This window comes from Chiloscyllium plagiosum, unplaced genomic scaffold, assembly GCF_037043375.1.
Source record: "Chiloscyllium plagiosum isolate Xiang-an unplaced genomic scaffold, Cpla_swu_hap1 HiC_scaffold_19, whole genome shotgun sequence".
NCBI classification, from domain to species: domain Eukaryota; kingdom Metazoa; phylum Chordata; class Chondrichthyes; order Orectolobiformes; family Hemiscylliidae; genus Chiloscyllium; species Chiloscyllium plagiosum.
In genome coordinates, this window is record NW_028270157.1 from 73,470,836 (window position 1) to 73,497,031 (window position 26,196).

General features: G+C 49.9%; 1 protein-coding gene across 6 annotated transcripts in view; it reads right to left on the reverse strand.

Annotated features, from left to right (window-relative positions):
• LOC122562959 (F-actin-monooxygenase MICAL3-like) overlaps positions 1 to 26,196 on the reverse strand; it is a 587,087-nt gene that overhangs the window by 125,105 nt on the left and 435,786 nt on the right. For 4 of the 6 annotated variants that reach the window (XM_087997541.1, XM_087997540.1, XM_087997538.1 and 1 more), the window contains 3 exons: positions 25,652 to 25,746; positions 6,586 to 6,693; positions 2,803 to 2,896 (listed from right to left, as the gene is read on the reverse strand). In XM_087997541.1, the coding sequence (XP_087853667.1) occupies positions 2,803 to 2,896; positions 6,586 to 6,693; positions 25,652 to 25,746 (297 nt within the window). Of the gene's footprint in view, positions 1 to 766; positions 818 to 2,802; positions 2,897 to 6,585; positions 6,694 to 25,651; positions 25,747 to 26,196 lie in introns of all 6 variants that reach the window. The other 2 variants (XM_087997539.1, XM_087997537.1) reach the window with 1 other exon arrangement.

A 26,196-nucleotide genomic window follows, 5' to 3' on the forward strand; every position in this document is an offset into this window, starting at 1 on the left:
TTCTCTCTATTAACTGCCATCTATCCATTACAAGCTCGATAATGACAGCCCATTTCTCTGTCATCTCTGACTCCTCATGACCATCTGCCTCTCTGTTACCATCTGTCCCCATTATTGTCTGCCTCTCTGATATCCTCTGTCCCTCTCTGTTACCACCCAACCCGTTCTTTCACCACCCATCTCGGTTGCAGTTAAAGAATGTGCCTTACCAACATTTTCTCAAGGGCAATGAAGGATGGCCAACAAATGTCAACATACCTCATGAAAACATTCAAAATAAATTTCCCTTTCTTACAATTCATTACCTCATTGTTACCCATTCCTCTACATTACCATCCAGCATTCCATTATAAACTGTCTCCAGTATCTGCCATTTCTCCCATATCTCTCACACAGTTTCTAATTGATCATTCTAATCGAATGGCACTCAGGTCAATAACAGGGTTTATACAAACTGAGGGACTGTGATCAGCTGACACAGCCCAGCCTAGGAACTGACCCTTGACATTTGGGGAGATCAGTGGACACAGCACATGACCAATGACTACTTTTACAATTCGACAGAGCAGCCTTCTCTCCTGCTTCTACTGAGCAGGATCCATCATAGTTCACCAGACACTGGACCAGACTGGGGTGAGAATGCAGACACTAGAACCGGCTGAAACTAAAGTGAAGGGGTGCAGCCAGGGAGGCAACTGACGGGATAGGAATTAGAAAGGGGGTGAAGGTCAGCAGGATAGGATTGCAGAAGGACAGCCATACGTACCACCCAGATGCAAGTCGAGGATTTCACTGTAACTAGACTCTCCCCAATAGTCTATAATAAGATTAGAAAGAGTTAATGTACAGTGCCAGGCAACAGGCATTAAAGAACATGCACACACACAAATACATGCTACAGAAGAGGCAGCTCAGAAACCCAAACTTGGCATAAGCAGCAGTCTTCTTCACCAAATCTTATGCCACAGACTATTCTCCAAGGACAATGTGTTCCTGTCCAGTGTGTTACTTCCTATGACAGTGCATTAATCACCCTGTGACAGTGTGGCACTCCCCCGTGACCGGGACAGTGTGGCACTCCCTCCGTGACAGTGTGGCACTCCCTCCGGGACAGTGTGGCACTCCCTCCGTGACAGTGTGGCACTCCCTCCGTGACAGTGTGGCACTCCCTCCGTGACAGTGTGGCACTCTTCCTGAGAATGTGCATTACTCCCGATGTCAGTGCGTTATCCCCTTGTGACTGTTACTCTCCCCGTGATCATGTGTTACTCTCCCTGTGTCAGTGCATCACTCCCCTCGTGACAGTGCATCACTCCCCATGCTACTGTATTACTCCCCTCTGTGACATGTCACTCCCGTGACCTTGTATTCTCCAACTGATTGTATTGATGATGTGTTTGGTGATGTGGTTTTGCCAGGTGATGGAATCGAGTTTGCTTCTTTCTATGCGGGACACTTTGAAATGCTGCTTTGTCTGGGCTGCCTCAGTAAACAGGAAACATGCAGACAATGAAAACAGTGACAGGAAAAGAAAAACTGGCCAGTCAGAAAACCCATTACAGTTTGGGGCCCAGAATGACAGCGTTTGTGAAGTAGCAGATAGGTGACCGTGTACAAGCTGGTAATCAGTGTAAACTGTTCGGGGATAGATCCACTCCTGAACACTCCAACATTTATCCCTTCCAAGCACCTTTAATCCTGACCAGAAGGAGGAGCCCAAAGCTGCACGTCCAAGTCACTCGAGGACAGCACAACTCGTGTGTGCGTGTGCGTGTGTGTGTGTGTGTGTATGGAATGCACAGCTCGACAGGAGAGACCGAGCTGACATTCTGGTGTGGGCACCACTATGATACCTTTGTGGTTGAACAGCTCACATTAACTGCTGAGACTCATGTGACGAATACCACTTAGGCAGGAAATGTCCAGGAAATGTCAGCACCTCACCGGGTGAGGTGAGAAATGATCCTGTCAGAATAAGAAGAACAAGGTGCTGAACAAAATTCCTTGATTCCCATATTACCATTTCCTGCAGCACTGGGCATAATGCTGCCAACTAGAAACACCAGCTCTGAACTCTGCACCACAATGGACACTGGAAGGAGAAATTAAATGGACAGAGGAGCTGGAAGAAAACATCACATTTACCACTCCACCCTCAAATAAAACACTTCGCTCTTACAAACTAACGTTCACAGACGACACTTAGCCAGGTGGGAATAAGTGATACTGTTCAGGTCAGGGATTGACCCCTGGAGGGAGTGAGTGACGCTCGCACAGGTCAGGGATTGACCCCTGGAGGGAGTGAGTGGCACTCACACAGGTCAGGGATTGACCCCTGGAGGGAGGGATTGACGTTCGCACAGGTCAGGGATTGACCCCTGGAGGGAGGGAGTGATGCTCGCACAGGTCAGGGATTGACCCCTGGAGGGAGGGAGTGATGCTCGCACAGGTCAAGGATTGACCCCTGGATATTTCAGGAATTGGCCCCTGGACAGGTCAAATATTGGACCCTGGATCAATCAGAGATGGACCCTGGTCAAGTCAGAGTTGACCCTTGGAGGGGTGGGGTGTGATGCAGGACAGGTCAGAGAATGACCCTGATTGATGGCTTCACCTCAATGCCAGATTGGAAAGAAACATTTCTCAACAATGGACAATGTTTGCCTGCGATTGGGAGGTATATTGCCAGCATCCAGTCCATTGTTAACCAGTGGGATGTTAATATGTTTTTTATCAGTTCAGCAAGCAGCCTGGCCTGGTCCTTTGTGGACAGATAGAGAGACAGAGAGAAGGGGCAGCTACCTGCTTCTCCACGAAGAGCTTTCTCGACAGCCACCCCTCTCTCCTCCAGCTGACGCTGCTTCTCCTCTACCTGCTCGAGCTGTCGCTGAATAATCTGTTGGAACAAAGCAGCTAAATCAGGCTGATTTCGATAGTGACCAATGCATCTTCTAACATGGATAAAGGCAAAGTCAGCATGGTGGCTCAGTGGTTAGCACTGCTGCCTCACAGCGCCAGGGACCTAGGTTCGATTCCAGCCTCAGCCTCAGTGTGGAATTTGCACATTCTCCCTGTGTCTGTGGGGGCTTCTTGCCGGTGCTCTGGTTTCCTGCCCAAAGATGTGCAGGTTACAGTGGATTGGCCATGCTAAATTACCCACAGTATCCAGGGATGTGCAGGCTAGGTAGATTAGCCATGGGAAATGCAGGGTTGAAGAGACTGGGGGAGGGGTAGATCTGCGTGGGATACTGTCGGAGGTCAGTGTGGACTCATTTGGCTGAATGGCCTGTTCCCACATTCTACGGATTCTATGATTCTCCTGTACCATTGTGGGTAGTGATGCCTCATGTATCACTCTATGTATAATGAGCCCCAGTATATCATTGTGGGTATAGTCCAGTGTAATGGAGTGTACCATTGTCCATACAGTGTATCATTGTGGGCATACTGTACTCTTATATAACATAGTATACCATTGAGGATATAGAATACCTAGCACCATCATTGATATAGTTTGCCCTAGTGTAACAGTGTAACATTGTGGGTATAGTGTAGCCTCATGTAACACAGTGTACTGTCGTATAGTATACCTTAGTGTAACACAGTGTACCATTGTGAGTATAGTGTAGCCTAGTACTGTACTGTTATATACTATTCCCTAGTGTATTCTGGATTAGTGGTGCTGGAAGAGCACAGCAGTTCAGGCAGCATCCAAGGAGCAGCGAAATCGATGTTTCAGGCAAAAGCTCTTCATCCTCGGATGCTGCCTGAACTGCTATGCTCTTCCAGCACCACTAATCCAGAATCTGGTTTCCAGCATCTGCAGTCATTGTTTTTACCCTATACCTAGTGTAGCACAGTGTACCATTGTGAGTATAGAGTAGTCTAGTGTAACAGTGTACTGTTATATCGTATACATTACTGTAACACAGTGTACCACTGTGGGTATAGTGTAGTCTAGTGTAGCATAGTGTACTATTATATAATATACCCTACTGTAACGCAGTGTACCATTCTAGGTATAGTGTAGTCTAGTGTAATATAGTGTACTGTTATATAGTTCTGGATGTAGACTTGCTCGCTGAGCTGGAAGGTTCATTTCCAGACATTTCGTCACTCAGCTAGGTAACATCTTCAGTGGGCCTCAGGGTGAAGCACTGCTGATGATTCCTGCTTTCTACTTACAAGTTTGGGTTTCTTTGGGTTGGTGATGTCATTTCCTGTTCTTTTTCTCAGGGGGTGGTAGATGGGGTCTAACTTGATGTGTTTGTTGATGGAGTTCCGGTTGGAATGCCATGCTTCTAGGAATTCTCGCGCAAGTCTCTGTTTGGCTTGTCCTAAGATTCATGTGTTGTCCCAGTCAAAGTGGTGTTCTTCCTTATCTGTATGTAAGGATACTAATGAGAAAGGGTCATGTCGTTTTGTGGCTAGTAGATGTTCATGTATCCTGGTGGCTAGTTTTCTGCCTGTTTGTCTAATGTAGTGTTTGTTACAGTTCTTGCATAGTATTTTGTAAATAACATTAGTTTTGCTTGTTGTCTGTATCGGGTCTTTCAAGTTCATTAGCTGCTGATTTAATGTGTTGGTGGGTTTGTGGGCTACCATGATGCCAAGGGGTCTGAGTAGTTTGGCAGTCATTTCCGAGATGTCTTTGATGTAGGGGAGAGTGGCTAGGGTTTCTGGACGTGTTTTGTCTGCTTGTTTGGGTTTGTTACTGAGAAATCGGTGGACTGTGTTCACTGGAAACCCATTCCTTTTTAATACACTGTCGGTGATTTTCCTCTGCTCTGCGTAGTTCATCTGTGCTGCAGTGTGTGGTGGCTCATTGGAATAATGTTCTGATGCAGCTTTGTTTGCGGATATTGGGGGTGGCATGGTGGCTCAGTGGTTAGCACTGCTGCCTCACAGCACCAGGGTCCCAGGTTCAATTACAGCCTTGGGCGACTCTCTGTGTGGAGTTTGCACATTCTCCCCGTGTCTGTGTGGGTTTCCTCCAGATGCTCTGGTTTCCTCCCACAGTCCAAAGATGTGCAGGTCAGGTGAATTGGCCATTCTAAATTGCCCATAGTGTTAGGCGCAATAGTCAGAGGGAAATGGGTCTGGGTGGTTACTCTTCGGAGGATCAGTGTGGACTGGTTGGGCCGAAGGGCCTGTTTCCACACTGTAGGGAATCTAATCTAATCTCCCAGTGTCTGCGTGGGTTTCCTCCGGGTGCTCCGGTTTCCTCTCACAGTCCAAAGATGTGCAGGTCAGGTGAATTGGCCATGCTAAATTGCCCGTAGTGTTAGGTGAAGGGGTAAATGTAGAGGTATGGGTGGGTAGCGCTTCGGTGGGTCAGTGTGGACTTGTTGGGCCGAAGGGCCTGTTTCTACACTGTAAGTAATCTAATCTAATCTGGTCCGTATGTGTTGTTTTCCTGTAGATGCTGGTTTGAAGTTCCCCAGCAACAAACCCATACAAGCAGACAAAATACGTCCAGAAACCCTAGTCACTCTCCCCTAGATCAAAGACGTCTTGGAAATGACTGCCAGACTATTCAGACCCCTTGGCATCATGGTAGCCCACAAACCCACCAATACACTAAAACAGCAGCTAATGAACTTGAAAGATCCTATACAGACAACGAGCAAAACTGATGTCATTTCCAAAATACCGTGCAAGAACTGTAACAAACGCTACATTGGACAAACAGGCAGAAAACTAGCCACCAGGATACATGAACATCTACTAGCCACAAAACGACATGACCCTCTCTCATTAGTATCCTTACATACAGATAAGGAAGAACACCACTTTGACTGGGACAATACACGAATCCTAGGACAAGCCAAACAGAGACATGCATGAGAATTCCTAGAAGCATGGCATTCCAACCGGAACTCTATCAACAAACACATCAAGTTAGACCCCATCTACCACCCCCTGAGAAAAAGAACAGGAAATGACATCACCAACTCAAAGAAACCCAAACTTGTAAGTAGAAAGCAGGAATCATCAGCAGTGCTTCGCCCTGAGGCCCACTGAAGATGTTACCTAATATGGTGATGAAATGTCTAGAAATGAACCTTCCAACTCAGCGAGCAAACCTACATCCAGAATCTCAACCTGAGCTACAAATCTTTTCAAAACTCACTGTTATATAGTATACCCTCGTGTAATACAGTGTACCAATGTGGGATAGTGTAGCCTAGTGTGCTGCCATAGATATTGTATTCCCTAGTGACCGTAGTGGGTACAGTGTGTCCTAGTGTAACATGTCAGATTGTGGGTATAGTGTAACATAGTGTACCATCGTAGAAATGGTGTATCCTAGTATAACACAGAGTACAAGAGCGGTTAAGGTGGGGGGTGCGGAGTTGGATTTTCAGAAAGCTTTTTGGTTAAAATCCCATACAGAACATTAGTAAACAAAATTAAGGCACAATTAGGGGCAATATAATGGGACAGACTGACCAGGATGTATTTCAACTGGAACAGGGTCTTCTCATTCACTCAGTGATACAGGTAGACTGGCATCGCTTACCGCACAGATACTTCACCCATCGTGGTCGGTGTTGTTGAAAATCCCAGCTCTTGCTTACTGACCTGTGCCCTGTGCAGTCTCTTCAGCTCCTCCTGCTTGGCCTGTCTCCGAGCTGCTTTTTGCACCCTCCGAGTCAGCTTGGAATTGAGCTCCTCCTCAGTGTAGGGTTTCTGAAATTAAATAAACAAGTTTTTACCCCTGCTCAATAGCTGAACAAGCAAAAATATCATGAAATATTGATGTGTTCTTCCTCAGCGAGGTGCACGGATACACAGCAAACTGCTAGATCCACTGGCAAATTACCACACAGACTGAATATACCATAGGATCCATTTCTAAGTCTGCATAAAGTCAAAAACATGCCCTGTGTCAGGAGCACATCACTGAAACCACTGATAGGTAGTCATCATCAACCACTTGCTAACAAGTCTGACTGCCCATCTCGGAAATTCTGTGTCACTGGTCATGGTCTCAGAGTCCTTGTGTGGCTGATCAGCCCGATCCAACAGCCACGTCTCTTGCCACAAATTTGGCAGGTGTATCCGGGAGGTGGAATTGGTCCTTGGTCTTGAAATCACTGGCATTCCTTTCTCCAGTTTCTTTTCCATATTTCCTCTTGCTGACAGATATTGTCAAAGTATTGTGTTCCTTTACACAGCAGCTTCCACTAAGTCAGACTCTTCTGAATGAGGTTCTGAGATCTACGTTCCAATTCTTGAGGGAAGCCTTCAGAAAGTCTTTGAAATGCTTCCTTTGTCCTCCTCGCATTTCAGTTCCTTCCTTGAGCTTGGCGAAGATGATTTGCTTTGGCAGTTGGAACTAAATTAGGCATCCTAATCATGTGACCAGCCCGGCAGAGTTGGGTTTAGATGGTCATGGCCTTGAATCTGGTGCTGTTAGCTGCTTCAAGGATGCCGATGTTAGTACTCCTGTCCTTCTAGTTAATCTGGAGAATCCATCTCAAAGTTAATGGTACTCAAGGGTCTTGAGATGGCATCTATACCCAGTTCAAATTTTGGAACCATACAGAAGAATCAGAAGGATGACTACCTTATACACAAGGACCTTGACACCAGCATGGATGTTGTAGTCATCAAAAATTCTCAACCTTCAGTGTCTGCAGGCGGTGCTAATAGATTGAATGTGTTGCATCTCTGCATCTATGTCAGCCTTAGGTGAGAGATGGCTCTCCAAATGGGGGAAATATCCCTCATTTGAGAGGATTTCTCCATTGATCTTAAGGAGAAATGGACTGGAACTTGCCTTATGATGGGTTAGTAAAGAACTTAAGTCTTCATGAGGTTGAGGCTGACTCCAATTTTTCGTTAGCCTAAGACAACGAGTGAAAGTATGCTCAGGCCACAGATGTCACTGGATCCATTGGTAGGATACAAGTGGTGAAAATGTGTTACTGGAAAAGTGCAGCAGGTCAGGCAGCATCCAAGGAGCAGGAGAATCGACGTTTCGGGCATGAGCCCTTCTTCAGGACTCTTCAGGGCTCATGCCCGAAAACGTCAATTCTCCTGTTCCCTGGATGCTGCCTGACCTGCTGCGCTTTTCCAGCAACATATTTTCAGCTCTGATCTCCAGCATCTGCAGTCCTCACTTTCTCCTAGGATACAAGTGGACCAAGCAATCTATTAGATTCACTTGGGGGAACTAAAAGAATGGATCTATTGCTAGACAGCATGGACAACAAACCATTAGATGTACTAGTCAGTTCTGTTTTACAGAGCTAGGTGACTACAACAAGACGACAGGATGGTCTAATGAAGGAAACACAGCAATGCCAGCATTCGGGAGACAATGGTGTAATCACTGGACAGTTCACCCAGAGACTGGGATAATGTTCTCGGGACCTGGGTTTGTATCCTGCCGCGCCAAATGGTGACATTTGAATTCAATTTTAAAAAGTCTGGAATTAAGAGTCTAATGATGACCATTGTCGTTTGTCTGAAAAAACCCCATCTGTTTCACTGATGTCCTTTAGTAAAGAAACTGCCATCCTTACCCAGTCTGGCCTACATGTGACTCCAGGCCCACAGCAATTCTTATCTGCCCTTTAGGCAATTAGGGATGGGCAATAAACACTGGCCTGGCCAGTGAATGCTGTCATCTCATGAAAGAATAAATTTTTTAAGAAAGTCACCAGCTGTCTTTAAATGATCAATGGTTATTACAAATCAGCAAAGACAGTCCATTGGCCAATCTCTTCCTTTTCGCTCTGATATATATTTTCACAACATCTGCCGGTCCTCCTATCCCAAACACATCACAGCTTTTCATACTGTTCATCTCGCTGTGTCCGTCACACTTTATCCTGTAGCCTCCTCCCCCTTCCCTCCATTTTTATAACCAGTATCCCCAGGTAACAGGAGGAATCAAACTTGTTGCTGCAGTTTATTTAGAGGGTTGAGAATCTGTGAACTCACTCCCAAAGAAAGTGGTGGAGACAGAGCCATTAATTTTTTTTAGGTAGGTAAGGTAAATTCTTGACCAATGAGGTACTCAAATGTTACCAAAGATAGGGCTCTTCTTCAGAACCTCAGTTCTGGGATTTCTATTGTTAAACCTTTAACAATAATTTATTTAGAAATCATTCCTCTATGAACATTAGTTCTCCCTTTGCCTTTTGCTTGGTACCCTCATCATCTGATACCATTATTCCAAGTTTTAGAGAATGCATATGATTAGCTTTCCCGTTCATGGTAAGACCCCAGAGTCATGAGTCTAAAGGACAGTGTACCTCCTCCAGCCTTGGTCACCACTTTAAGGGGTGAGCAATTTCAGCGATGAGGCACGTCAGGTAAGTTTAATTGTTCTCCTTGAACAGAGAACGTGTCAGAGTTGATCCCCGAGAGGTTTCCAAAGAGAGGAAAATGATTGCCTCTTGTAAACCAGACATTCTAAACTGTCAGAGGATCAAGAGGGGATTTGTGTGCTTCTTTGGCTCTGTTTCATCACTTGAGAGTTTTTGGGATATGGAACAGTCTTCTGAAATGAAACTGATCCCTGCATAGTTGTAAAAGAGTTGGACAAGAAGAATGAGGGGCTTACAGGGTCACAGTGGGAAGATGCAGCATTTTTTGCTGTTCATATTTTGGAGATGAACAATGCTGATGAGACCAATATCTGCTGTTTATCTGTAGTTGCTGTGGAGACTGTACTTTCATAGAGCCAGCATGAGGATGGCAGGGAGGCTATTTCTGTGCTTTGAGTTTTTATGATTTTATTAATTCAAGGAAACTCCAGAGCACAATGAAATGAGGAACTCAGTACCAGAAAGCATGGTCAAGTTTATTACAAGAAATACACTCAAGGAAAGCTGGATGAAAAGGAAGGGAAAAGAAGGACTCGTTGATAGAGTGAGATTAATAAAGAGGGCCGTATGGAGCAAAAAACATGGAACAGAACCAATTGGACAGTTTCTGTGTTTTAACATCAATGTGAGTTCAGATTGGATACAATGCAGTATGACTCAGTGTGCTTTTAGGATTGCTTGTGTGCTGCTTCCCTGTTCACGACTATTTCCCACTACTGACACACACTTTACATGCACTCTACCTTGTATGTATATGATCTCCTGAAAGCCAGAGCATGAGGAACATAGACAGACTTAAGGAAGAAGAAAAACAGGAACTTAAAACAGCTCAGGAAGAATAAGAAGGCAGTGCATGACAAATAATACCATGACAGCAACAACCAGCACACCGTATCACACACCAACCCACCTCACCATAGCACACGCTAACCCACCTCACCATAGCACACACTAACCCACCTCACCGTATCACACGCTAACCCACCTCACCGTATCACACGCTAACCCACCTCACCGTACCACACACTAACCCACCTCACCATATCACACAGTAACCCACCTCACCACACCACTCACTAACCCACCTCACCGTATCACACGCTAACCCACCTCACCACACCACTCACTAACCCACCTCACCACATCACTCACTAACCCACCTCACCATATCACACGCTAACCCACCTCACCATACCACACGCTAACCCACCTCACCATATCACACGTTAACCCACCTCACCATATCACACGCTAACCCACCTCACCATATCATACACTAACCCACCTCACCATATCACACACTAACCCACCTCACCATATCACACGCTAACCCACCTCACCATATCACACGCTAACCCACCTCACCGTATCACACACTAACCCACCTCACCACATCACTCACTAACCCACCTCACCACATCACTCACTAACCCACCTCACCACATCACTCACTAACCCACCTCACCATACCACACGCTAACCCACCTCACCATATCACACGCTAACCCACCTCACCATATCACACGCTAACCCACCTCACCATATCATACACTAACCCACCTCACCATATCACACATAAACCCACCTCACCGTATCACACGCTAACCCACCTCACCATATCATACACTAACCCACCTCACCATATCACACGCTAACCCACCTCACCATATCATACACTAACCCACCTCACCATATCACACATAAACCCACCTCACCGTATCACACGCTAACCCACCTCACCATATCATACACTAACCCACCTCACCATATCACACACTAACCCACCTCACCATATCACACGCTAACCCACCTCACCATACCACACGCTAACCCACCTCACCATATCACACGCTAACCCACCTCACCATATCACACGCTAACCCACCTCACCATATCATACACTAACCCACCTCACCATATCACACACTAACCCACCTCACCGTATCACACGCTAACCCACCTCACCATATCATACACTAACCCACCTCACCATATCACACACTAACCCACCTCACCGTATCACACGCTAACCCACCTCACCGTATCACACGCTAACCCACCTCACCGTATCACACGCTAACCCACCTCACCGTATCACACGCTAACCCACCTCACCGTATCACACACTAACCCACCTCACCACATCACTCACTAACCCACCTCACCACATCACTCACTAACCCACCTCACCATATCACACGCTAACCCACCTCACCATACCACACGCTAACCCACCTCACCATATCACACGCTAACCCACCTCACCATATCACACGCTAACCCACCTCACCATATCATACACTAACCCACCTCACCATATCACACACTAACCCACCTCACCGTATCACACGCTAACCCACCTCACCGTATCACACGCTAACCCACCTCACCGTATCACACGCTAACCCACCTCACCGTATCACACGCTAACCCACCTCACCGTATCACACACTAACCCACCTCACCGTATCACACGCTAACCCACCACACCGTATCACACGCTAACCCACCTCACCATATCACACACTAACCCACCTCACCGTATCACACGCTAACCCACCTCACCGTATCACACGCTAACCCACCTCACCGTATCACACGCTAACCCACCTCACCGTATCACACGCTAACCCACCTCACCATATCACACGCTAACCCACCTCACCATATCACACACTAACCCACCTCACCGTATCACACGCTAACCCACCTCACCATATCACACGCTAACCCACCTCACCACATCACTCACTAACTCACCTCACCGTATCACACGCTAACCCACCTCACCACATCACTCACTAACCCACCTCACCATATCACACACTAACCCATCTCACCGTATCACAGTACTCCTGTTACCCAGCACTCGAGCACACAGCCTCCTGTTCCCAGTACCCTAGTATACTGCCTCCTGTCACCCAATACCATAGTACACAGCCTCCTGTTCCCCAGAACCCTAGTACACTGTCTCCTGTTCCCAGTACCCTAGTACACTGCCGCCTGTCACCCAGTACTCTAGTACACTGCCTCATGTTCCCAGTACCCTAGTACACTGCCTCTTGTTCCCCAGTACATGAGTACACTGTCTCCTGTTTCCTTGTACCCCAGTACCCTGTCTCCTGTTTCCCAGAACCCTAGTACACTGTCTCCTGTCCCAGTACCCTAGCACTCTGCCTCCTGTTCCCCAGTACACGGGTACACTGCCTCATGTTCCAAGTACCCTAGTACACTGCCTCCTGCTCCCAGTACACGAGTACACTGCCTCCTGTTCCCCTGTACCCCAGTACACTGCCTCCTGTTCCCAGTACCCTAGTACACTGCCTCCTGTTCCCCTGTACCCCAGTACCCTGTCTCCTGTTCCCAGTACACTGCCTCCTGTTTCCAGTACATTGCCTCCTGCTCTCAGTGCCCTAGTGTACGAGGGTACTGTACGGTGAGGTGGGTTAGTGTGCGATACGGTGAGGTGAGTTAGTGTGTACACTCTTTCCTGTTCCCAGTAATCGAGTACACTTTCTCCTGTTCCCCAGTAGAGTAGCACACTGACTCCTGTTCCCCAGTACACGAGCACACTGCCTCCTGTTCCCAGGACACTAATTTACTCTCTCTTGTTACCCAGTACAGTAGCACACTGCCTCCTGTTCCCCAGTACCCTAGTACACTGCCTCCTGTTCCTCAGTACCCTAGTACACTGCCTCCTGTTCCCAGTACCCTAGTGTACGAGGGTACTGTACGGTGAGGTGGGTTAGTTTGCGATACAGCGAGGTGGGTTAGTGTGTACACTCTCTCCTGTTCCCAGTAACCGAGTACACTGACTCCTGTTCCCCAGTACACGAGCACACTGCCTCCTGTTCCCCAGTACACGAGAACACTGTATCCTGTTCACAGTACCTTCGCACACTGCGTCCTGGTCCCAGTGCCCTAGTACACTCCCTCCTATTCAAAGTACCCTAGCACACAGTCTCCCATTCCCAGTACCCTACTACACTGCCTCCTGTTCCCCAGTACTGCAGTACACTGAATCGTTTTCCCAGTACCGTAGTGCACTGCTTCCTGTTCCCCAGTACACAAGTACACTGTCTCCTGTTCCCCGTACCCTAGTACATTGCTTCCTGTTCCCAGTACCCAAGTACACTGCCTCCTGTTCCCCAGTACCCTAGTACAGTCTCCTGTTCCCCTTTACCCTTGTATACTGCCTCCTGTTCCCCAGTACATGAGTACACTGCCTCCTGTTCCCCAGTACCCTAGTACATTGCTTCCTGTTCCTCAGTACCCTAGTACACTGACTCCTGTTCCTCAGTACCCTAGTACACTGACTCCTGTTCCCCTTTACCCTAGTACACTGCCTCCTGCTCCCCTGTACCCTAGTACACTGCCTCCTGTTCCCCAGTACAGGGGTACACTGTATCCTGATCCCAGTAGCCTAGTACACTCCCTCCTGTTCCTAGTACCCTAGTACACTGTCTCCTGTTCCCCTGTACCCTAGTACACTGCCTCCTGTTTCCCCAGTACTCTACTACACTGCCTCCTATTCCCAGTACCCTAGTACACTGTCTCCTGTTCCCCAGTACCCTAGTACACTGCCTCCTGTTCCCCAGTACCCTAGTACACTGTCTCCTGTTCCCAGTACCCTAGTACACTGCCTCATGTTCCCCAGTACCCTAGTACACTACCTCCTGTTCCTCAGTACCCTAGTACACTACCTCCTGTTCCTCAGTACCCTAGTACACTGCCTCCTGTTCCTCAGTACCCTAGTACACTGCCTCCTGGTCCCAGTACTGTAGTACACTCTCTCCTGTTCCCCAGTACAGTAGTACACTCTCTCCTGTTCCCCAGTGCAGTAGCACACTGCCTCCTGTTCCTAGTACACTACCTCCTGTTCCTCAGTACCCTAGTACACTGTCTCCTGTTCCCCTGTACCCTAGTACACTGCCTCCTGTTCCTCAGTACCCTAGTACACTGCTTCCTGTTCCCAGTACACTGTCCCCTGTTCCCCAGTACCCTAGTACACTGCTTCCTGTTCCCAGTACACTGCCTCCTGTTCCCCAGTACCCTAGTACACTGCCTCCTGTTCCCCAGTACCCTAGTACACTGCCTCCTGTTCCCAGTACACTGTCTCCTGTTCCCCAGTACCCTAGTACATAGCCTCCTGTTCCCAGTACTCTAGTACACTGCTTCCTGTTCCCAGTACCCTAGTACACTGCTTCCTGTTCCCAGTACCCTAGTACACTGCCTCCTGTTCCCAGTACCCTAGTACACTGCCTCCTGTTCCCCAGTACCCTAGTACACTGCTTCCTGTTCCCAGTACCGTAGTACACTGTCTCCTGTTCCTCAGTACCCTAGTACATTGCCTCCTGTTCCCCAGTGCCCTAGTACACTACCTCCTGTTCCCCAGTGCCCTAGTACACTACCTCCTGTTCCTCAGTACCCTAGTACACTGTCTCCTGTTCCCCAGTACCCTAGTACATAGCCTCCTGTTCCCAGTACCCGAGTACACTGCCTCCTGTTCCTCAGTACTCTAGTACACTGCCTCCTGTTCCCCAGTACCCTAGTACACTGCTTCCTGTTCCTAGTACACTGCCTCCTGTTCCCAGTACACTGTCTCCTGTTCCCCAGTACCCTAGTACACTACCTCCTGTTCCCCAGTACCCTGCCTCCTGTTCCCAGTACACTGTCTCCTGTTCCCCAGTACCCTAGTACATAGCCTCCTGTTCCCAGTACCCTAGTACACTGCCTCCTGTTCCCCAGTACCCTAGTACACTGCCTCCTGTTCCCCAGTACCCTAGTACACTGCCTCCTGTTCCCCAGTACCCTAGTACACTGCCTCCTGTTCCCAGTACACTGTCTCCTGTTCCCCAGTACCCTAGTACATTGCCTCCTGTTCCCAGTACCCTAGTACACTTTCTCCTGTTCCCCAGGACATTGCCTCCTGTTCCCAAAAACCTAGGACACTGCCTCCTGTTCCCCTGTACCCCAGTACCCTGCCTCATGTTCCTAGTACCCTAGTACATTGCTCCTGTTCCCAGTACCCTAGTACACCGTCTTGAGTTCCCATTACTCTAGTACATTTCCTCCTGTTTCCAGTACCCTAGTACACTGCCTCCTGTTCCCAGTAACCTAGTACAAGGAAGACGGGTTGCATCTGAACTGGAAGGGGACCAATGTCCTGGGTGGAAGGTTTGCTCGAGTAGTTCGAGAGGGTTTGAACTAGTATGGCAGGGGGGTGGGAACCTGAGCTGTATACCGGAGGTGGGAGTTGATGCAGATGAGGCAATAGCAAGAGGTAGACCAGCTAGTGGGAAGGATTTTCCTGGCAAGGAACCAAGGTATCAGTTAAAGTGTGTTTGCTTTAACGCAAGGATTATCAGGAATAAAAGTGACAAACTTAGAGCATGGATCAGTACCTGGTGCTATGATGTTGTGGCCATAACAGAGACATGGGTTTCTCAGGGGCAGGAATGGTTGCTGGATGTTCCAGGGTTTAGAGCATTTAAAAAGAATAGGGAGGGGGGAAAAAGAGGAGGGGGTGTAGCACTACTAATCAGAGAGGGTATCACAGCTACAGAAGCTTCCATTGTCGAGGAAGATCTGCCTACCGAGTCAGTGTGGGTGGAAATTAGGAACAGCAAGGGAGCAGTCACCTTGTTAGGGGTTTACTACAGGCCCCCCAATAGCAGCAGGGAGATGGAGGAAAGCATAGCTCGGCAGATTTTGGAAAAGTGTGGACGTAGTAGGGTTGTTGTAATGGGAGACTTTAACTTTCCCAATATTGATTGGAACCTCCTTCGAGCAGAAGATTTGAATGGAGCTGTTTTTGTAAGGTGTGTTCAGGAGGGTTTCCTAACTCAGTACGTTGACAGGCCGACCAGGGGAGAGGCCATTCTAGACTTAGTGCTCAGAAACGAGCCGGGGCAGGTATCAGATCTTGTGGTGGGAGAGCATTTGGTGATAGTGACCACAACTGCCTCACATTCTACACAGCTATGGAGAAGGAGAGAATTAGGCAAAATTGGAGGATATTTAATTGGGGACGAGGAAATTATAATGCAATTAGACATGAGTTAGGAAGCATGGACTGGGAGCAATTGTTCCATGGTAAAGGCACTATAGACATGTGCAGACTGTTTAAGGAACAGTTGTTGAGAGTGATGAATAAATATGTCCCTCTGAGACAGGCAAGAAGTGGTAAGATAAAGGAATCTTGGATGACGAGAGCAGTGGAGCTTCTGGTCAAAAGGAAGAAGGTAGCTTACATAAGGTGGAGGAAGCTAGGGTCAAGCTCAGCTCTACAGGATTACAGGCAGGCGAGGAAGGAGCTCAAAAATGGTCTGAGGAGAGCCAGGAGGGGGCACGAAAAAGGCTTGGCAGAACGGATTAGGGAGAACAAAAAGGTATTTTACACTTATGTGAGGAATAAGAGAATGGTCAAAGAAAGAGTAGGGCCGATCAGGGATAGCATAGGGAACTTGTGTGTGAAGTCTGAGGAGGTAGGGGAAGCCCTAAATGAGTTTTTTGCTTCTGTCTTTACGAAAGAAACAAACTTTGTAGTGAATGAAATCTTTGAAGAGCAGGTGTGCATGCTGAAATGGATAGAGATAGAGGAAGCTGATGTGCTGAACATTTTGTCAAACATTAAGATTGACAAGTCGCCAGGCCCGGACCAGATTTGTCCTCGGCTGCTTTGGGAAACGAGAAATGCGATTGCTTCGCCACTTGCGAAGATCTTTGCATCCTCGCTCTCCACTGGAGTCGTACCTGAGGACTGGAGAGAGGCAAATGTAATTCCTCTCTTCAAGAAAGGAAATAGGGAAATCCCCGGCAATTACAGACCAGTCAGTCTCACGTCTGTCGTCTGCAAGGTGTTAGAAAGGATTCTGAGGGATAGGATTTATGACCATCTGGAAGAGCATGGTTTGATTAAATGCAGTCAACACAGCTTTGTGAGGGGCAGGTCATGCCTCACAAACCTTATTGAGTTCTGTGAGGATGTGACTAGAAAGGTTGATGAGGGTCGAGCTGTGGATGTGGTGTATATGGACTTCAGCAAGATATTTGATAAGGTTGCCCACGGTAGGCTCATTCGGAAGGTCAGGAGGAATGGGATTCAGAGGAACATAGCTGTCTGGATACAGAATTGGCTGGCCAACAGAAGACAGCGAGTGGTAGTAGAAGGAAAATATTCTGCCTGGAGATCAGTGGTGACTGGTGTTCCACAGGGCTCTGTCCTTGGGCCTCTATTGTTTGTAATTTTTATTAATGACTTGGATGAGGGGATTGAAGGATGGGTCAGCAAGTTTGCAGACGACACAAAGGTTGGAGGTGTCGTTGACAGTATAGAGGGCTGTTGTAGGCTGCAGCAGGACATTGACAGGATGCAGAGATGGGTTGAGAGGTGGCAGATGGAGTTCAAGTTGGATAAACGCGAGGTGATGCATTTTGGAAGGTCGAATTTGAAAGCGGAGTACAGGATTAAGGATAGGATTATTGGCAGTGTTGGGGAACAGAGGGATCTTGGTGTGCAGGTACATAGATCCCTTAAAATGGCCATCCAAGTGGACAGGGTTGTGAAGAAAGCATATGGTGTTTTGGCTTTCATTAACAGGGGGATTGAGTTTAAGAGTCGTGAGATCTTGTTGCAGCTCTATAAAACTTTGGTTAGACCGCACTTGGAATACTGCGTCCAGTTCTGGTCGCCCTATTATAAGAAAGATGTGGATGCTTTGGAGCGGGTTCAGAGGCGGTTTACCAGGATGCTGCCTGGACTGGAGGGCTTATCTTATAAGGAGAGGTTGACAGAGCTTGGACTTTTTTCATTGGAGAAAAGGAGGAGCAGAGGGGACCTAATTGAGGTATACAAGGTAATGAGAGGCATAGATAGAGTCGATAGCCAGAGACCCTAGTACACTGCCTCTGGTCCCAGAACCATCGTACACTGCCTCCTGTTCCCAGTAAACTAGTACACTGCCTCCTGTTCCCCAGAACACTAGTACGCTACCTTCTGTTTCCAGTAACCTAGGACACTGCCTCCTGTTCCCCAGTACCCTAGTACACTACCTCCTGTTCCCCAGTACCCAAGTACACTGCCTCCTGTTCCCAGTACCCTAGTACACTGCCTCCTGTTCCCAGTACTCTAGTACACTACCTCCTGCTCCCCAGTACCCTAGTACACTACCTCCTGTTCCCCACTACCCTAGTACACTGCCTCCTGTACCCCAGTACACTGTCTTCAGTTCCCAGTACCCTAGTACACTGCCACCTGTTCCCAGTACCCTAGTACACTGCCACCTGTTCCTAGTACTCTAGTACACTACCTCCTGTTCCACAGTACCCTAGTACACTGCCACCTGATCCCAGTACTCTAGTACACTACCTCCTGTTCCCCAGTACCCTAGTACAATGCCTCCTGTTCCCCAATACCCTAGTACACTGCCTCATGTTCACAGTACCCTCGTACACTGTCTTCAGTTCCCAGTACCCTAGTACACTGTCTCCTGTTCCCCATACCTTAGTACACTACCTCCTGTTCCCAGTACTCTAGTACACTACCTCCTGTTCCACAGTACCCTAGTACACTGCCACCTGATCCCAGTACTCTAGTACACTACCTCCTGTTCCCCAGTACCCTAGTACAATGCCTCATGTTCCCCAGTACCCTAGTACACTGCCTCCTGTACCCCAGTACCCTAGTACACTGACACCTGTTCCCAGTACCCTAGTACACTGCCACCTGTTCCCAGTACTCTAGTACACTACCTCCTGTACCCCAGTACTCTAGTACACTGACTCCTGTTCCCAGTACCCTAGTACACTGCCACCTGTTCCCAGTACTCTAGTACACTACCTCCTGTTCCCCAGTACTCTAGTACACTACCTCCTGTCCCCCAGTACCCTAGTACACTGCCACCTGTTCCCAGTACTCTAGTACACTACCTCCTGTTCCCCAGTACCCTAGTACACTGCCTCCTGTCCCCAGTACTCTAGTACACTACCTCCTGTCCCCCAGTACCCTAGTACACTGCCACCTGTTCCCAGTACTCTAGTACACTACCTCCTGTTCCCCAGTACCCTAGTACACTGCCTCATGTTCCCCAGTACCCTAGTACACTGCCTCCTGTACCCCAGTACCCTAGTACACTGACTCCAGTTCCCAGTACCCTAGTACACTGCCACCTGTTCCTAGTACTCTAGTACACTACTGCCTGTTCCCAGTACCCTAGTACACTACCTCCTGTTCCCCAGTACCCTAGTACACTACCTCCTGTTCCCCAGTACCCTAGTACACTGCCTCGTGATCCCAGTTCCCTAGTACACTGCCTCCTGTACCCCAGTACCCTAGTACACTACCTCCTGTTCCCAGTACCCTAGTACACTGCCTCATGTTCCTCAGCACCCTAGTACACTACCTCCTGTTCCCCAGTACCCTAGTACACTACCTCCTGTTCCCAGTACCCTAGTACATTGCCTCGTGATCCCAGTTCCCTAGTACACTACCTCCTATACCCCAGGACCCTAGTACACTGACTCCTGTTCCCAGTTCCCTAGTACACAACCTCCTGTCCCCCAGTACCCTACCTCCTGTTCCCCAGTACACTGCCTCCTGTTCCCCAGTACCCTAGTAAACTGCCTCCTGTTCCCAGTACCCTAGTACACTGCCTCATGTTCCCCAGTACCCTAGTACACTGCCTCATGTTCCCCAGTACCCTAGTACACTGCCTACTGTTCCCCAGTACCCTAGTACACTGCCTACTGTTCCCCAGTGCCCTAGTACACTGCCTACTGTTCCCCAGTGCCCTAGTACACGGTCTCCTGTTCCCAGTACCCTAGTACACTGCCTCCTGTACCCCAGTACCCTAGTACACTGCCTCCTGTTCCCCAGTACCCTAGTACACTGCCTACTGTTCCCCAGTGCCCTAGTACACGGTCTCCTGTTCCCAGTACCCTAGTACACTGCCTCCTGTACCCCAGTACCCTAGTACACTGCCTCATGTTCCTCAGCACCCTAGTACACTACCTCCTGTTCCCCAGTACCCTAGTACACTACCTCCTGTTCCCAGTACCCTAGTACACTGCCTCGTGATCCCAGTTCCCTAGTACACTACCTCCTGTTCCCAGTTCCCTAGTACACTACCTCCTATACCCCAGGACCCTAGTACACTGACTCCTGTTCCCAGTTCCCTAGTACACAACCTCCTGTCCCCCAGTACCCTAGTACACTGCCTCTTGTTCCCAGTACCCTAGTACACTATCTCCTGTTCCCAGTACTCTAGTACACGACCTCCTGTCCCCCAGTACCCTACCTCCTGTTCCCCAGTACACTGCCTCCTGTTCCCCAGTACCCTAGTACACTGCCTCATGTTCCCCAGTGCCCTAGTACACGGTCTCCTGTTCCCAGTACCCTAGTACACTGCCTCCTGTTCCCAGTACCCTAGTACACTGCCTCCTGTTCCCAGTACCCTACCTCCTGTTCCCAGTACCCTAGTACACTGCCTTGTGATCCCAGTACCCTAGTACACTGCCTCCTGTTACCCAGTAACCTAGGATCCTGCCTCCTGTTCCCCAGTACCCTAGTACACGGTCTCCTGTTCCCCAGTACCCTCGTACACTGCCTCCTGTTCCCAGTACGCTAGTACACTACCTCCTGCTCCCCAGTACCCTCGTACACTGCCTCCTGTTCCCAGTACTCTAGTACACTACCTCCTGCTCCCCAGTACCCTCGTACACTACCTCCTGTTCCCAGTACCCTAGTACACTGTCTTCAGTTCCCAGTACTCTAGTACACTGCTTCATGTTCCCCAGTACCCTAGTACACTGCCACCTGTTCCCAGTACTCTAGTACACTGCCTCCTGTACCCCAGTACACTGTCTTCAGTTCCCAGTACCCTAGTACACTGCCACCTGTTCCCAGTACTCTAGTACACTGCCTCCTGTCCCCCAGTACCCTAGTACACTGCCTCATGTTCCCAGTACCCTAGTACACTATCTTCAGTTCCCAGTACTCTAGTACACTGCCTCATGTTCCCCAGTACCCTAGTACACTGCCACCTGTTCCCAGTACTCTAGTACACTGCCTCCTGTCCCCCAGTACCCTAGTACACTGCCTCATGTTCCCAGTACCCTAGTACACTGTCTTCAGTTCCCAGTACTCTAGTACACTACCTCCTGTCCCCCAGTACCCTAGTACACTGCCTCATGTTCCCCATACCCTAGTACACTGCCTCCTGTTCCCCAGTACCCTAGTACACTACCTCCTGTTCCCCAGTACCCTAGTACACTACCTCCTGTACCCTAGTACACTGCCACCTGTTCCCAGTACCCTAGTACACTGCCTCCTGTTCCCAGTACCCTAGTACACTACCTCCTGTTCCCCAGTACCCTAGTACACTACCTCCTGTTCCCCAGTACCCTAGCACACTACCTCCTGTTCCCAGTACCCTAGTACACTGCCTCGTGATCCCAGTTCCCTAGTACACTACCTCCTATACCCCAGGACCCTAGTACACTGACTCCTGTTCCCAGTACTCTAGTACACGACCTCCTGTCCCCCAGTACCCTAGTACACTACCTCCTGTTCCCCAGTACCCTAGTACACTACCTCCTGTTCCCCAGTACCCTAGTACACTGCCTCCTGTTCCCCAGTACCCTAGTACACGGTCTCCTGTTCCCCAGTACCCTAGTACACTGCCTCATGTTCCCCAGTACCCTAGTACACGGTCTCCTGTTCCCCAGTACCCTAGTACACGGTCTCCTGTTCCCCAGTACCCTAGTACACTACCTCCTGTTCCCCAGTACCCTAGTACACTGCCTCCTGTTCCCAGTACCCTAGTACACTACTTCCTGTTCCCCAGTACCCTAGTACACTACCTCCTGTTCCCAGTACCCTAGTACACTACCTCCTGTTCCCCAGTACCCTAGGACCCTGCCTCCTGTTCCCCAGTACCCTAGTACACTACCTCCTGTTCCCAGTACCCTAGTACACTACCTCCTGTTCCCCAGTACCCTAGGACCCTGCCTCCTGTTCCCCAGTACCCTAGTACACTGCCTCCTGTTCCTAGTACCCTGGTACACTGTCTTCAGTTCCCAGTAACCTCGGACCCTGCCTCCTGTTGCTCAAAACCCACCTGTATCTGAAACTGTCCATAAACTGAGAATGGTATCTGAGAGTCCTTCTGTCTGCAGAGGTATTGTCCCTATCTCTGGACTGAGATCCCTGTATTCAAGTCCCACCTGCTGCAGAGGTGTGTAAGAACATCTCTGAACAGACTGCTCACAAAAATATGCTATTTAAAATAGGTTAAAATGGTGTCCGATCCTGAACCTTATCTGCAGCATATTCCTGATTCTGAACCTGATCCCAATCCTGAACCTGGACCTGATTCCAATCTTGAAGCTTCGATCATTCCAGGGATTGACTGTGATGCATACAATCCTGCCGAGTCTGGCTCAGCCCAGCACCGATAATGAGTCCAGCACGAGCCAGTCTAGGGTCTGTCCATACAAAGACCAGTTAGATCTGGCCAGCACATTAAAATAAAAACGCACAGGGATACGCATCCACACGGACACATACACACCCACACGGGACACGCACCCACACGGACACAGACACAGACACACCCACACGGACAAGCACACACCCACACGGACACAGACACACCCACACGGACACGCACCCACATGGACACAGACATAGACACACCCACATGGACACAGACACACCCACATGGACACAGACATAGACACACCCACATGGACACACACCCACATGGACACGCACCCACACGGACACAGACACACATGGACACGGACACAGACACACCCACACAGACACGCACCCACACGGACACAGACACACATGGACATTGACACAGACACAACCACACAGACACAGACACACATGGCCACGGACACGGACACACCCACATGGCCACGGACACAGACACACCCACACAGACACGCACCAACATGAACACAGACACACCCACACAGACACGCACCCACACGGACACGGACACACCCACGTGGACATGGACACACATGGACACAGACACAGACACACCCACATGGACACACACACACCCACATGGACACAGACACACCCACACGGACACAGACACAGACACACCCACACGGACACAGACACAGACACACCCACATGGACACAGACACACCCACACGGACACAGACACACCCACACGGACACAGACACACACACCCACATGGACACAGACACACCCACACGGACACAGACACACCCACACAGACACAGACACACACACCCACATGGACACAGACACACCCACACGGACACAGACACACACACCCACATGGACACAGACACACCCACACGGACACAGACACAGACACACCCACACGGACACAGACACAGACACACCCACACGGACACAGACACACCCACACGGACACAGACACACCCACACGGACACAGACACAGACACACCCACACGGACACAGACACACCCACACGGACACAGACACAGACACACCCACACGGACACAGACACACCCACACGGACACAGACACACCCACACGGACACAGACACAGACACACCCACACGGACACAGACACACCCACACGGACACAGACACAGACACACCCACACGGACACAGACACACCCACACGGACACAGACACAGACACACCCACACGGACACAGACACACCCACACGGACACAGACACACACACCCACACGGACACAGACACACCCACACGGACACAGACACACACACCCACATGGACACAGACACACCCACACGGACACAGACACACCCACACAGACACAGACACACACACCCACATGGACACAGACACACCCACACGGACACAGACACACACACCCACATGGACACAGACACACCCACACGGACACAGACACAGACACACCCACACGGACACAGACACACCCACACGGACACAGACACAGACACACCCACACGGACACAGACACAGACACACCCACACGGACACAGACACACCCACACGGACACAGACACAGACACACCCACACGGACACAGACACACCCACACGGACACAGACACAGACACACCCACACGGACACAGACACACCCACACGGACACAGACACAGACACACCCACACGGACACAGACACACCCACATGGACACAGACACACCCACACGGACACAGACACACCCACACGGACACAGACACAGACACACCCACACGGACACAGACACACACACACCCACATGGACACAGACACACCCACACAGACACAGACACACACACCCACATGGACACAGACACACCCACACGGACACAGACACACACACCCACATGGACACAGACACACCCACACGGACACAGACACAGACACACCCACACGGACACAGACACACCCACACGGACACAGACACACCCACACCCACACGGACACAGACACACCCACACGGACACAGACACAGACACACCCACACGGACACAGACACAGACACACCCACACGGACACAGACACACCCACACGGACACAGACACACCCACACGGACACAGACACAGACACACCCACACGGACACAGACACACCCACACGGACACAGACACATACACACCCACACGGACACAGACACACCCACACGGACACAGACACAGACACACCCACACGGACACAGACACACCCACACGGACACAGACACAGACACACCCACATGGACACAGACACACCCACACGGACACAGACACACCCACACGGACACAGACACAGACACACCCACACGGACACAGACACACACACACCCACATGGACACAGACACACCCACACGGACACAGACACACCCACACGGACACGGACACAGACACACCCACACGGACACGGACACAGACACACCCACACGGACACAGACACACCCACATGGACACAGACACACCCACACGGACACAGACACACCCACACGGACACAGACACTGACACACCCACACGGACACAGACACAGACACACCCACACGGACACAGACACACCCACATGGACACAGACACACCCACACGGACACAGACACACCCACACGGACACAGACACACACACACCCACATGGACACAGACACACCCACACGGACACAGACACACCCACACGGACACAAACACACCCACATGGACACAGACACACCCACACGGACACAGACACAGACACACCCACACGGACACAGACACACCCACACGGACACACCCACATGGACACAGACACACCCACATGGACACAGACACACCCACATGGACACAGACACACCCACATGGACACAGACACACCCACACCCACACAAGCTGGATACCTCTCGCCTTGACCATTGGGAATTCCTCTCCAACACATCATCACTCGACAAGTCGGAGTCTTCTGATACGCTCAGGTGTTGCCCAAGCTGGAGTCCTGTAACCGAAAACAACAGCAGTGTCAGAGGGTCAGTCCGGGTGGGGAGGGGTGTGGGGGGGAGGTGATTGTCAGTGCTGGCTCCTTGGGGTTGGTGAGGTTAGTTGGGGTCGCTAAGGTCAGCGTGAGTCAGTGGGGGATCAGCGTGGGTTATGGGGTGTCAGTGGGAGTTGGCGTAGTGGGGTCAGCATCAGTTGGGGTTGAAGGGGTTAGTGGGGTGGGGTCAATGGGAGTCAGATCAAGGGGTTGATGGGTTGGTCAGTGTTGGTTAATTGGAGTTGATGGGGTCACTGGGGAGGTCAGTGGTGGATCAGTGGGAGTCAGTGAGGGATCAAAGGGGATCAGAGGGAGTGTCAGAGGGGGTCAGTGAGGGGTCGGGGGGAATCAGAGGCAGGATCAGAGACGGAGTCAGAGGAGGATCAGTAGGGCTGTGGTGGGGGGGTTGGGGTG